This window comes from Stegodyphus dumicola, chromosome 3 (assembly GCF_044657685.1).
Source record: "Stegodyphus dumicola isolate Sdum_Otavi_A_Nest chromosome 3, ASM4465768v1".
Taxonomy (NCBI): Eukaryota; Metazoa; Arthropoda; class Arachnida; order Araneae; family Eresidae; genus Stegodyphus; species Stegodyphus dumicola.
This window is the reverse complement of record NC_140770.1, coordinates 55081135-55096012: the sequence shown is the minus strand read 5'-3', so window position 1 is coordinate 55096012 and position 14878 is coordinate 55081135. Positions and strand designations below refer to the sequence as shown.

At 36.6% G+C, this 14878-nt stretch overlaps 1 protein-coding gene across 1 annotated transcript in view; it reads right to left on the bottom strand.

Moving 5' to 3' along the window:
• The window catches only part of LOC146997987 (cytochrome P450 4C1-like), a 35033-nt gene that overhangs the window by 6738 nt on the left and 13417 nt on the right, over positions 1-14878 (bottom strand). The window contains exons 4-5 of the mRNA XM_085812424.1: positions 5000-5173; positions 136-309 (exon numbers count right to left, since the gene is read on the bottom strand). Of these exons, the coding sequence (XP_085668550.1) occupies positions 136-309; positions 5000-5173 (348 nt within the window). The remainder of the gene's footprint in view (positions 1-135; positions 310-4999; positions 5174-14878) is intronic.

The window sequence follows — 14878 nt, the reverse complement described above, 5'->3', positions numbered from 1 at the left end:
TGAAATACTGAATTCATTTTAAGAAGGCAACTTCGATTAAAATATTTGTTAATTGTAATTTTTGAACATATATTATCTTCATCAATTCATAAGAGAATATAATTAAGGAAATATTTCAATAAAGTTTTCTAATACCTTGATAACTTGTTCTAAATATATCATATTTTTCAAATCTTCTTTACTAACATCTCTTGTCTTGTCATCACCGAATATGAAATACAACTCTTGGAAGACTTTTTGTTGGATATCTGGGTGAAGGCCTAACAGGTAAAGGGCCCAAGACATTGCGATTGTGGACGTATCATGCCCCTGGAAGAACGCATAATTTCAGCATTTAAAATAATCTTCAAAAAGTACAATTAGATGTCTGATAGGTTTAGAAGTATAATCAGAAAAGTATTTAAAACCCAGGTTTCCAGAAGCGGGCATAAGACTAACATATGAATTTCAAAATACTCATATATATTTAAAACTAGGCAGCAAACTAACTAGCATGGATTTTGAATAATTTCAGCTGATTCAGCTAATTTTCTACGGATTTCGAGGACGATTAGACATTTCGGTTTTGATATCAGATCCCTCTTCTTCAAAGCACAGTTTCGTCTTGGAAAGTTTCCTTTATTAAAATATTAAGCAATTCTTTAAAAGCAAAATATTGCTTTAGCTCTTAAAGAAGCGTGACATATGTTTGTTCTTCTTTGAAATCCACAGAATATTAGTCCAAATCTATGCTATTCTAAGACTACTCCTTTTGCACAGATAGAAGTGTTATTTGTCATATTTCTCTTCTCATTACACACGTAAAAGATCGGTAAGAAATTGAGAGGCCCACCAGTTGCTGAGCAATCAAGTCGCTGAACACTGGTAGTTCGGTCCAAGGTTCGAATCCCGCAAACGGGCTGGCTGTAGGAGCGTTTTCGTGGTTTTCCTATGTGTGACTTGTATAAGAGCCAGTTTCACTCAGAAAGTCCTCCCCCCGTTTTTTTGGCAGATAGCCTTCACAGCGCTTCGCCGTAATCGAATAAACCAAACCAAACTAGATGAAAGTTGTTTTGAATCATCTCTCAACCTCGATCACGGATTTTTTAAATTTGTATCTCTCAAAGTCAACATGAACTTAATTTATGTAATGTTAATGAAATATTTGGATATCTGAGGAAACTGAAATATACATTTTTAACAATTAAAATAATGCCTTACAACATTATTCGTTCTGAATAAGATTGTTTGCAAATACTACACAGCTGAATATGAAGGTAATGTAAACTTTTACGGCAAAAACGCAAAAAGTAATTTTCTGTAGCACATTAAATCCGCGAAGCTATAAGCACATATCAAGAGAAAAATGGTAACCAAACTGATTAGTGTAGCATAGTGGCTTTGAAGTCACATAATTATGAGAAACGGTTTTCAGAAGAGACACATATATGCATTTATTGATTCCCTTTTAAGTGGGCCAATCTAGTTGAAAGATTGTTCTTGCAACAGCCAGACATATTGGGTGTAGCATCCTAACAGAAGTTGCAGAACGTTTTTGTCATTCTTCAGTTCTGTGCGTTTTTTACAGTTCTTATGGTAGCATTCCAATGGTATTTTCCAAAAATCAGTATTCGGACACACGTAGTCACTTATGTTGGGTTCCGGAATATTGACATTCCTTTAACCTAATGTGACTCTCTCCTACTCATCAGTTCGAATCCTCTCCTGAACATGTTTGACGAGATGACGGAATGCGCTTAAACTTTCTTGATCAACCGGTTAACCTTAAAATGCATCTGATAGGTAGTATTTTATGTTTAAAATATATCCGATAGGTAGTATTTCAGGTTTTATTCGCATTGAATAACACATCACATTATTACCCATCAAACAAACTCTTGCATCCAATCCACATAGCCTACTAGATTTTGTTAAGTTATATTTTACAGCTTAGTAGTAGATAATCCAAATAATTTTCTTCTAACTTATAAACACAGTATTCGCGGAATTTTTCAGCTAAGGGGTAATTTCTTCCGATTTTCGTCGTATCTCATTTTACTGACATATTCATTCACTGCTCGACATTTAAAGTGCAGCACCAAGAAGGAGTGGTCAGAAATGTATGCAAATTTTAGAGTAGACGCACGTCACTGATTAGCCTTAATTTCGTATAATTAGCCTTATTGCATGTTTTTCCCACAATACCACGTGATCAATTGTATTGTACCGCTATTGCATTCAGTTACTAAGTTTGGTACGATTCCTGTACCATAATTGGTAGTAACCAATGTCTCGACCTTTGTATATCTTAAACACAGTTGCATGCTAAATATATTTTGTATAACATATTCCTTTTTCCTAACTATTGCTGTACTATAGGGATTGAATGCGTACCGAGATCAAATTATATTGTACGCTACCTACTTCTTCTGTATCACATCACTACCTGCGGTATTGTAACATGACTTTGTCATAGCGAATATCTAGTTTATTACACTGACTTTCAATATGTTGTTTTGTCAAATATATGTACTTGGCTATGCAATGTATCCCGATCCAGTCTTCTGAATTAAGTCGAATTCTGAATGCTTTACGCATTTCCCATGTATCAGTACTTCCAGTCACACACTGATGGCTATTGTATTATTTTATTTTTATTTCTTTTGGTATATCCTCTGTGTATTGCTGTAATCATTTACATTCATTATGTCACTATGTTCTCTATTTTTATGTTATATTGTCATTAAGTCTAATTCTACTGTCTATATTTTACTCATTGTATATTATTGGGCTGCTCAACATCAGACTGTACTTTAGCTTATGTATATTCTATATTTGTGTGTATTACACCTTTGTAAAATTTTTGCTTATTGTCAAAACTCGCCCTTTTTGGCCCTGCACGCTTTTGTTATTTTATTTAATAAATGTGGGGCCTGGGCGGTTGTTTGGACTGTCTTTCGTGGGCATTTGGTCTGTTGGATTGCCCCCGGGTTGAATTTGGCTTTGGGTTTGAGAGCCCGGTGTGTGGCGTCTTGTGATTCCTCTTTAGGCTCTAGATATAGGTGGACGTGGTGCTATACCGATTAACCTTTTGGTAAAGGGACAGTGCCCACGTCCTCCGTTGCTTATCGCTTATCCTACTGAGCCGACATCGTTCTCGCTCTGTATTCTGACTATCATTTTGAAATAAAGATTACTTATTGCTGCTTGCTGTCTCTGTCTTTTTTCCAAATTTTATGACTTTTTGACCACTCCTTCTTGGTGTTGCATTTTCAATGTCGAGCAGTGTATAACACCCACGAATATTCTAGTGACAAAGAGCGCAGTGTTTGCTCCTATCGAGCTTTTATAACGAAACTTTGAATAGCTGTGAATTTGATTTTCGGAAGCTAACCATTAGGAAAGTTTTACGACGGCGATTACCAGTTGCAGCTATTGCTAAGTTTATTATTGCTGCATTTGTTGTTACATTTCGTGCAACATTCATTGTTACGTATATTACTACATTTATTAGTGAATACATCAGTTGCAGCTATTGCTGCATTTCGAACCAAATTAATATGTTAAATGATATGAATTTTAAAATCGTATGCAAGAATTAATAGAAGATAATTTTCCCGCTCGTCTGATTCATTGCTGCGGAAGAGTAAAACCGTCACGCTGTTCGGATATGAGAACTGAAAAGTTGTCAATTTCAAGTTAACAGAAACGGGATTCATCGAAACTAAACATTTTCTGCGTCAGTAAAAAATAGAATCAAAGAAATATAGTCCTTTTTACTTTCGAGACTTCTTTTGACGGATATTTAATATATTGCACTTGAAGTTATTTTGGCAAAACAAAATGGTTTAGAAGCATTAATATTTCAGCAAATGCAGCTCCATCAGATTAGCACATTGAGGTACATCTCTAGATAAATGTTAAACTTCCACGTCGTGAGAGTGGCCAACATATAGAAATGATTCAGCGATGTTCACATAGCAACCATCGTCTCCCGAACTCTCGTCACATGATTTTGTTTTCCTTTGGATGCATGTTAGAAAGCGTCTCCATTGCCAACAATATGACAAGAGCTCTAGGTTTGCCTTGTAGCTGCTCTGATAATTATCAGCGAAGAAGTTTATGACGTGTGCGAGTAGAGTTGGAGCACTGATTGCAGGTGTTTCGTGTAACAAAAGGACCACACATGGAAACTTTATAATGTTACGTTGTATTTTATGTGTATAAGAGCATTATTTAATGATAAAGTATATCTAATGACATGAATTACACCTTGAAATAAAATTCAGTCGATATCAATCTATATCGAATGTCGCTGAAAACTTAGTCATCAAAGCTTTTGCCAAGAGGGAAATCAACATTTTTAGCATCAACGATACCCTACTCTCCACAGGAAAGAAATTTACAGTTTTTAGTCACAAACCAGATTAGTCTACTGAGTACTGTTTGGTGAAACAAAGTTCTTTCTTCGGCTTTGATTTCCTTACAATGTAAAGGCATTTTTGTCAAAATACCCAGCCGAAATCATTGATTCACTGTGGATAATTTTTATTTAAACAAGCTACCAAAGAAATTGTCCTTGATTAAGTGATTCAGTCTTAATGATATCGATCCTGTATTGCACAATTACATGTTTCCAAATCTACCTGATGACTGAAATATGTGCAACATAATTAAGATAAAATAACACGCCAAACAATTATTAATTTAGAAGTCAAACAACAAAATTCAGCATTATATTTGCTAATTTTCACAGAAATCCGTGAAAATTTGCAAATATAACGCTGATTTTTGTTGTTTGATTTCTAAATTAAGTGCAACATATTCAGAGAAAATTTAGCATATAATATTATAGTCTCGTCTGTCTTCGTTCCTGTCTTAAAATAACACTGACATTTTGCAAAAACAAGAATAGCATTCTTTCATCAAACGTACAGATCTTAAGTGTATCTAAATAAAACTGAGAATAACGCCAACGTTTCTTTGATTGAAATTGTAAATCCATTAACAGCAAACTTACAGCAAACATGAAAGTGTCTACTTCTTCTCGAACATCATCGAGCGTAAAGTCAGGGTGTTTAGCATGTTGTTCCAATAAAAATTCCAAGAAGGCTTTGCTTCCTTTCTCAGAGTATTCACTCTTTTCGTTGTTGATTTTATCCAGTTTTATGAATTCTTTCTTCTCTTGAATGACCTGAAATAAAAAAGCGTTATTTAAACTATAATTATATATACACAAATAAATAATGGCGGATGGGGAGGAAAACATTAAGAATATGCAGCATGTTCCTTACACCATAATGGCGTTTTTACCAAAATACCCAGTAAGTATCAATCTCTTTCGAATGTAGCTGATAGAAACTTTAAAATAAACCTAGTCGTCAGTACTGTCTGTCCCCAGGAAAGTAATCTGCGTTTACAATATATTTTGCTCCATTTTTGTCTGTAGTAAACTTTTCTAGTTTGTTGCTCTTGACAGTTTTCATATTATGTTTAGTCTTCGTAAAATCCCTTCATTCTGTTTCAGTCCTTTGTCATCGGTTTCTAATAGAATAAAGAGTTTGAAAATGTTTCGAACAGAATAAAGAATTCTTTAATATACGGCAGGACATTCCACATTCTTTAATACTGTACATGTAAATTGAGTAAATCAAAATATATTATTAATATTATTTGTTCTTTTATATCTACCTATGAGCTTCTCTGTCTTGCAGTGTGTAAGCTTTTAAGCTTTTTTTATGTCCACCAGTACTACAAATAAAGGAAAAATCTCATTAGCAACCAACCTCCAGAAGCAGAGTAGCTGCAATATAGTGTAATATCTTGTATATAGTGTACATAATTGTATATATTTTTCCTTTATATTTTTAATCTGTCTGTATTTGTATTGTATTGTTACTTTAGACATTGTGCTTTTATTTCAATTAACTTAGGACGTTTCACATGCTGTCCATGATCACGCGATGCCTTGGTCCCCTCTTTTTCCACATCCTCCGCTCCCTCTAGAATACCACGGGGAGATAGTACCATGTGATGCGAACATGTGACAAATTTGATTGAGCCGGAAAAAGTGCACACTGTGGGGTAGTCCGGTAATAAATTAGTCAGTCGGTTAGTCAAGCAGAGTAGATTTAAGGAATCTAACGTCTTAAGCATCTAGCCAGATCGAGACTGCTAGTCCTTAAATTCTACTTGTTCTTAAAATTTGTCAAAGTATAAGGTATTTCTCCCGCCTTCTTAGGGTGCTTTCGTGGTGTAGTGGTCAGCACGCTCGACGCGTATTCGAGAAGTCCGTTGTTCAAGACCCGGTGAGAGCATTGCTCATTTTTCAAGTCTCCCGTTTGCAAAAAAATCCTAGGAATCCTGTAAACACCAGCTTTTATTGCTAACAGGTAATTCAGGCATGCCATATCAACCGGTCTGGAAACGTTGGTTCTTGTGATCCTCAACCCTTTTATATTTTACACTTTACGTAAAGTATTATAAATCACGGTGAGAGAGATAATATATCCAATAGTTAAAACATAGGTCTTTTTAACCACTTCATCAGAAATATCTTCATTTTCTGATCGATTATCAGTTGGAACTTAAGCCAATAATATCTCTAACTTCCATCTTCCGTTTTTTCTCAATAGGTCTGTGCAGTAACAGATATATGTAAAGAAAGTGTTCTTAATCTTACGGGACCAGATATAGATTTTTGCGAATTGAATAGGGTTTCCTTTTCTCTGATTTTAGTGACACACAAAAGAGTTTGCGTCAAAGGAAATAATGCTTTTCTTGAGGCCGTTTTAAAGTAAAGTGCATAATGTCCAAGTTACACACGAGAGAAAGCTCTGATGCAATCTATCCTTTTGCCAGTATGTGAACCCCGGTTGTACTACTCAGTCGAAGATTTACATCACTGATTCAAGTTTCTATCACTGTAAAAAGAAATGAATTTGATTGCAGCTATTGTTCGGTTGCACTAGTGTCATTGAAAACGGAACTTTTCGACAATTTTTGAAGTATTTTAACCTTTTCAACGCCGTGGGAGCTTACAAATGACGTTACATATTCTTTATATTGGCATTCAAAAATTTTAAATTCAATAACTTAATATAAGGTTGGCTTTTTTGGGGTATTATAAGCTATTGTCAAACTCCTAACAGACGTAAGGCAAATCATGGCAGGTTGCGTTAACAGCAGAGCCTTGAAAAGGTTTAAAACAACATTTTTATTGAAGTCAGAACTTGACCATAAACGCACGTCTGTTGCTAATATATATCACCTGTGACGATGTAACTTAAAATGGCAGTAAAACTCAACTAAGACTAGTTGACAAACGCAACTAAGACTATTTAAACTCAACTAAGATTAGTTGACAAACGCAACTAAGACTATTCAAACTCAACTAAGATTAGTTGACAAACGCAACTAAGACTATTCAAACTCAACTAAGACTAGTTGACAAACGCAACTAAGACTAGTCAAACTCAACTAAACTAGGTCACTTTACTAAGACTTGTTGTCAAAGACTATTCAACTGATTCAACGCGAAGTTGACTCAAAAACGTCTAACCGACGTAGCAAATTAACAGTCGCCAGTATTAACAAAGACGAAGAATTAAAATCTTATCAAATCTAGCGGAACCTAATAATATAGCCTCGAGAGAGGTAGGAACGCACTCTGTTTTACAATTCAAAATCCTTGACTTAAATAATCTAAAGCTAACTTTGCATTCTGGTAGGGAAACGGAAAGGAGAAGTGACAGCAAAGATTTAAATCTTAAACTAACTGATTACGCAAAATAATAGTAACCTTACAAGCTTAATAATGCTTTGAATAAAAAAGTTTCGGAAGTTATTTATTTCTTACAATTGAAATTTTATTTGCCTTAGTTCTCAGTATTAAAAGTTTTGTGAAAACATATGTAAAATAACTGGGTTCATTACAAATGACATCTCCAGATTTTTATAAAGTAATGCACAATCTAAAATAAAGAGATGGTTTCTACACGATCTTAGTTTTGACTGTAAGGATCTTAAGTTTTACTAACGTTTATTTTATTTTAAATCTTTACTATCACTTCTTATTTTCTACTTCCGGCCAGAGTTAAAAGCGTGAAGGAGTTTATGCAAAGTTGTCTGGCGAACGCCAAGTATTTAAGTGTGGCCTTTTTGCCAAGCAGAAGAGAGGAAGCCGTGAGTTCGAAGCAGGCCGCTTACCTTAGAAGTTACGCAGTTGCTACTTTGCCTTCCAGGCCAGAGGTTTTAATCCTCTTGATAAATTAAACGTATTGTAGTGTTCACAGTCTCTGTGCTACATACGCTTTCTGTTATTATAAGGCCAATCTTATTCTAAAGTTAAATTAGAGTTTAGTTTTATTTTGATATCTTTTAAGTTAGACCCCGAGTGGAGGGTCATTGTATTCCGAAGTACGGAAGTCATTGTATATAAAGAAAAAAATAAAGGGTTTTGTATACCCTTCGTCTGTATCCTGTCTACTTACTACAATTAGTGAACATAGCTTTAGTAAGCTCTCTGTTCTAGTCAGGTCATTGTATGTTTCCGAAGAAGGTTAGAAGAAACATTGAACCTGATAGTGGCGCCCGACGAAGAATAACCATGGCCGAGTTTCAAGAAGAACCTGTGCTGCCTGCAGAAACAGCTCAGAATCCAGAAATGCCAGCTGCCGCCCTGGAAGGATTTGGGTATATTGTCCAGACCATGCGCGCTTCGATGAAACCAGAAGCAACGTTTAATGGAAACTCACAGGTAACCAGTTTTTTGGAAAAATTGGATGACCACTTCATGCTCTACCCCGTGCACGAGTTTCAAAAAGTTACCTTAGCTACCAGCGCTTTGAGGGGCCAAGCGCTTAACTGGTTCAAATGTATCGACAGAAGTCTCTTGGGTCAAGCAGGAAGTCCCACCTATACCTACGAAAATTTCAAGACTGCCCTACTAAAAGCCTTCCCTGTTGTAAGGCATCGTGCGAAATTAGAAACAGAACTTTTCAGTATATATCAACAAAGAATGGAAAACATCTCGAGCTTTATTTTAAGAAAAATTCACGTTTTCAAGCTCTTGTATGGAAACCGTCCGGAACCTGAAATAATTCAAGTGATTTTGCCGAGGTTACTACCCCAAGTGCAAGACTTTATTGAATTGAGAAATCCGACTACACTGGAAAAATTATTTGAGCTAGCAATCCAGTTTGAAAGTAGAAGAACGGCGGACGTCGAAAGAAGACGCCAATATCAACAGCGAAACCAATTTGGTACGCCAAGACTACAGCAAACTCAAGCACATGGCTACGGAGAAAAAGCGAATCAGTGGGCAAGGAAACCCGAGCATTCAAAAACAGCCGGCGAACGTCGACAGTTCAATAGCAACCCAGGAAAAAAGTCTCAAGGCCAGTGGAGAAAGAAGGAAAGCACCGAAAGGAAAAATAATTTAAACTAAAACGGATTTCTGCTGACGAGAGGGTGCGGAAATCCGAAGGCCACGAAAACCCCTCTTCCTACAAGTTAAATACAGTAATGGTGAAAAATTTAACTCTTCCGAAGATTGAAGTCTTGGTAAATAATATCCCGGCCACCGCACTCCTGGATACCGGCGCGCAGTGTTCCTGTGTGGCAGAAGTCTTTTTTAGAAAGTATTTTCGCAAATACCGCATATATAATGCGGATAATACAACAGTATTAGCGGCGCAAGGAGAACAATGTAAGTGCGTAGGTAAAGTACCTTTGTACATCCGTATCAAGGACGAACAAGTAAAGGTGATGTTTTTTATAGTAAAGAATTTGCAAGCACACTTAATACTAGGAATAGACTTTCTTTCAGACGCACAAGCTACACTGGATTTTAATGAAGCGTCTCTTAAGCTGACGATGAAACCAGTGCGTGTAGAAAAGGTTGAACCGCCAAGGTTAAATCTCGACCACCTGCCTAATGACGAGCAAGATAGAATCCGACAAGTGGTAAGTGAATTTGCTTCCTTATTTAGTGATATTCCAGGATTTACCCAGGTTACTAACCATAGTATTGACACAGGAGATGCATTGCCGGTTCGTCAAAAACCATACCGGTATGATAAGAATAAGGAAAAAATTATAGAATGGCATATTACCGATATGCTACGTAAAAAGATCGTAACGCCTATCTCAAGTAGTTATGCTAGTCCGGTGGTTTTATGTAAGAAAAATAATGATTATCCTTTGGAGCATCCAAAAAGGTGGAGATTCGCTATTGATTACCGTAAATTAAATTCCATAACGAAATATCCGGTATATCCGTTACCGATTATAGAAGAAATTTTAAGGAACATAAAATCAACCAAATTTATGACAACTTTAGACTTAACGAATGGTTATTTTCAAATAGGGATCAGGCCTGAGGACGTGCCTAAGACTGCTTTTATAACCAAGTCTGGCACTTATGCATTTTTGCGTATGCCGTTTGGCCTTTCAGGGGCCCCAGCAACATTTCAGCGATGCATGGACATTGTGTTAAGACCTGTTCTTGGAAAGTCCACATTTATCTATTTAGACGATATCATTATTACTAGTGATAATCTAGACCAACATGTACAGGATTTAAGACAGGTGTTTTCTTTATTAAATGAGGCCGGTCTAAAAGTTAATGTCGAAAAATGCAAATTTGCAGCCCCTGAATTAAAATATTTAGGTTACAAAATATCGCAAAAAGGGATCGAGACAGATGAATCAAAAATAATCGCTGTACAAAAGTATCCGACTCCAAACACGGCAAAGAAGCTCTCTTCTTTTCTAGGACTTTGTTCATATTATAGGTCCTTTATAAAAGATTTTGCGGGTATCGCTGAGCCATTGTTAAAATTAAAAAAGAAAAAGGCAAGATTCTCGTGGACGGCCGAAGCCAATAGTGCTTTCGAAAAATTAAAACAAGCATTAACGCAAGCCCCTGTGTTGAAATTTCCTGAAAAGGATGAAAATTTAGAAATTTCAGCGGATGCTTCGGATTATGCGGTAGGAGCGGTACTTTCGCAAAATCAGCAGCCAGTAGCATTTTTTAGCCGAACTTTAAATCAAACACAAAGAAACTATTCCGCGACCGAGAGAGAGGCACTTGCAGTTCTGTTAGCAGTGCAAAAGTTCCGAGTCTATTTTGGAAAGGCGCCGATAACAGTATATTCTGATCATGCGGCGGTAACTAGATTGTACTCTGGAAAAAATTTATCCCCAAGGTTAATAAGATGGGCACTCAAGCTGCAAGAATATAATCTGGTAATCAAGCATACCCCCGGAAAGGAAAATATCGTAGCAGATGCCCTGTCACGAATTAAATTAGACGAACAGGGTAATACCGTAAAAGTTGCAATGCTGACAGCGTGTACAATAAATTCCCGAGAAACTGTAATAACCGAACTGGGTAAGGATCCTGAGTTTGGAAGTATTTATGAGTATTTGAAGGATCCTGAAAATTTTAGCCACCAAGATATTGTGGCGATAAGAAATAGGGCGGCCCAATACGAACTAATAGATGGTCTATTATTTTATACAAAAACTACGAATTCCAACAACGAATTTCGACCTGTTATCCCAGCTAGTCTTAGATTAAATATCCTGCAAGAGCTCCATGACAGCCCTTTAGCTTCTCATGCTGGTATTCGAAAAACTACTCAACGCGTACGCGAGGCAGTCTACTTTCCTGAACTGCAAAAGTTAACAAGGGCGTATGTCCAGTCCTGCCCAACATGTCAAGCCGTTAATTATATTAATTTCCGCCCGGCCGGGTTTCTAAATAGTATTAAATCCGAATTTCCAAATGAAATAATCGGCATCGATTTATTGGGCCCTTTCCCAAAAAGTCAGTTAAACAAAAGTCGCTATCTCCTTGTTATAGTTGATCATTTTAGTAAATGGACCGAAATTGTTCCCTTAAAACGAGCCTCCGCGAAATTAGTTACCGATTCTATTTTAAATAAATATATTTTAAAATACGGGGCGCCCCTAAAAGTTATATCGGATAATGGTCCTCAATTTGTAAGTAATATATTTGAAGACATGTGCCAAAAACTGGGCATACGTCATTTAAAAATGGTCCCGTATCGGCCGCAATCAAATATAGCGGAACGGGTCAACAGAAATATAGTGAAAATTATCCGTAGTTATGTTAAAAATTTTCATAAAAGCTGGGATAACTATGTCAATGAATTTGCTTTCGCCCTTAGGACCGCAAAACATGATACAACGGGCAAAACTCCTGCTGAGTTATTTCTAGGCAGAAAGGTTATAACACCGTTAGATAAACTATTTTATGTGCAACAAAGAGCCCCAGAATTTAAAATGGGTGATATAGAAAAACTAATAAAAGAAGCAAAAAAGAATACGGAAGTAGCACAAAGAAAACAAAAATTGTATTATGACTTGAAACGACGGGGAGTAACTTATAAAGTAGGGGATGAAGTACTAAAAATTAAGCATTCACTTTCTTCAGCACCAGAAGATAAAACTGCCAAATTTTTTCCACGCTTTGAAGGACCATATGTTATAGAAAAAATAACTCACGCTGTTGTAGTGTTAAAGGCAAGAAATGGTGAAACCTGTTCCGCAAACATTGACCAGATAAAACCATTCTATGACCGTAATAAAATGCAAATCTTTTCAGATCTTTTGCAGGATCCGGTACGGCAGACACCGCAGGTACAAGTTCCAGAGGTGGGAAAACGACAAGTACAAGGGCAAGCCATTGAGAGACAGAAGCAAGTGAAAAGAAAATTGCCCCGCGGAAAAATTGAAGGTACAAAGAAAAAGAAGCCGTTCCACCGTCCAAAAAACAGAGTTCACGAACACCCCCAGAATGAAGAAGGGAGAAGGACGACGTATGTGGAAAAGACCGGGAGAAACGACGGCAACTATAACCCGGCTGTGAAACGGAAGATTGACTCATCCGACAGAACTCTCCGCAGCAAAAGTCGCCGAACTGCGGAAGGGCCATCAGCGGCGGAGGAAAAAGTACAAGAAAAATTTGAACGGCCAACAACGAGGTCCAAGCAGGATCATGACAGAAGTTTCCCGGTTCCACCAAGACCAGCTGCCTTCAAACGGCCAAGACCACAAGCAGAGGACAGAAGGAAGATGTTCAAGGGTGGCCGTAGTGGTGAAAAACGGAAGCTTCCAGAGGAAAGCACTGAAGGGCGAGCCCGTACAAGAAGGAGGATCAACCAAGCTACGGTCTGCAGCACCTTTAAAGACTGGGCCCAGAAAAGGATGTCTGAATATTACAAAGATAAGTAAAATTTTATGTTACTTTACAAACTTAAGTTAATCTTTCATTCTTACTGCAAGTGGCAGATTTCAAGAAGTTTTACCTCATGCGAGGTCTACCTTTATCGCCAAAAGGGCGAGAAATGAGTTGTGACCGATTTTCTTATTATGTTTTCCAATTACTCGCGCGTAAAACTAAAGTTGATGTATAATAGCGTTGTATAAAGACTTAAATATTGTAAAAAGTTATTGTATAAATTTTATTTAAAACATTCTAACAAGGAAGAAGTTTTAGTCTGAAAGACTTTTTGAAATGTGGTATTATTTCAATGTAGAAAGAATTGGCACTTGCTTTGAAAAGAATAGAAGTTAACAATGTACTACTAATGTATGTTTTCAAATGTGTAAAATTAACGGCATCTTGATATGTTCTTGTATACATGTGAACTGTTATTTTGAATGTTTAGAAATACCGTGATATGGTAAAAGTGAAAGTAATGTTAAAAAAATTTGTTATTTGTGTGACTGTAAAGATTAAATCATGGTGAATATGTGTTAAAGGTTGAATGATGTAGTTAGGCTCTCTGACGCTACACTTTAGAGTTAGCCACTTTCAGAATAGTACCTCAGGGTCTAGAGTTGAAATTAGGGTGTGTTAAGAGGTCTCGTATGTTGAATTTTAACACGTTAGTGTTTTGATTGTAGGAGGAAGTGTTGAACACATAGACAGAAACACATTCGTGTTTGGTGTTTTTACAACACATGTCAGAGAGCACGGGGAGAGATAATTAAAATAGTCATGAATGAAATAAGAATGTTAAGAAAAGTATATTCTATATGTTATTTACAATGTCATTCTGTAACATTTCATTAAACTAGTTTTCCTTCCAGATCTCTGGAAGGAACCAGAATTGAATAAAGCTCCTGTTTTGATGCAGTACAGATGAAAAAGAAAAAAGATTGTTGTATATTCCGGGAGCTGCTATTGTAACAAATTTCTTTCTTTTAAAATTTTCTAGTTTCTAGCTAAGTTATGACTGTAAAAGGTTGGCCTCGCGTTAGTTTCTAGAGCTAAAAGTTTTCAACAAGGTCGTTTTAGACCTCAGTTTCAAACTAATTAACTCTGGCGGGAAGTATGTAAGGATCTTAAGTTTTACTAACGTTTATTTTATTTTAAATCTTTACTATCACTTCTTATTTTCTACTTCCGGCCAGAATTATAAGCGTGAAGGAGTTTATGCAAAGTTGTCTGGCGAACGCCAAGTATTTAAGTGTGGCCTTTTTGCCAAGCAGAAGAGAGGAAGCCGTGAGTTCGAAGCAGGCCGCTTACCTTAGAAGTTACGCAGTTGCTACTTTGCCTTCCAGGCCAGAGGTTTTAATCCTCTTGATAAATTAAACGTATTGTAGTGTTCACAGTCTCTGTGCTACATACGCTTTCTGTTATTATAAGGCCAATCTTATTCTAAAGTTAAATTAGAGTTTAGTTTTATTTTGATATCTTTTAAGTTAGACCCCGAGTGGAGGGTCATTGTATTTAGAAGTACGGAAGTCATTGTATATAAAGAAAAAAATAAAGGGTTTTGTATACCCTTCGTCTGTATCCTGTCTACTTACTACAATTAGTGAACATAGCTTTAGTAAGCTCTCTGTTCTAGTCAGGTCATTG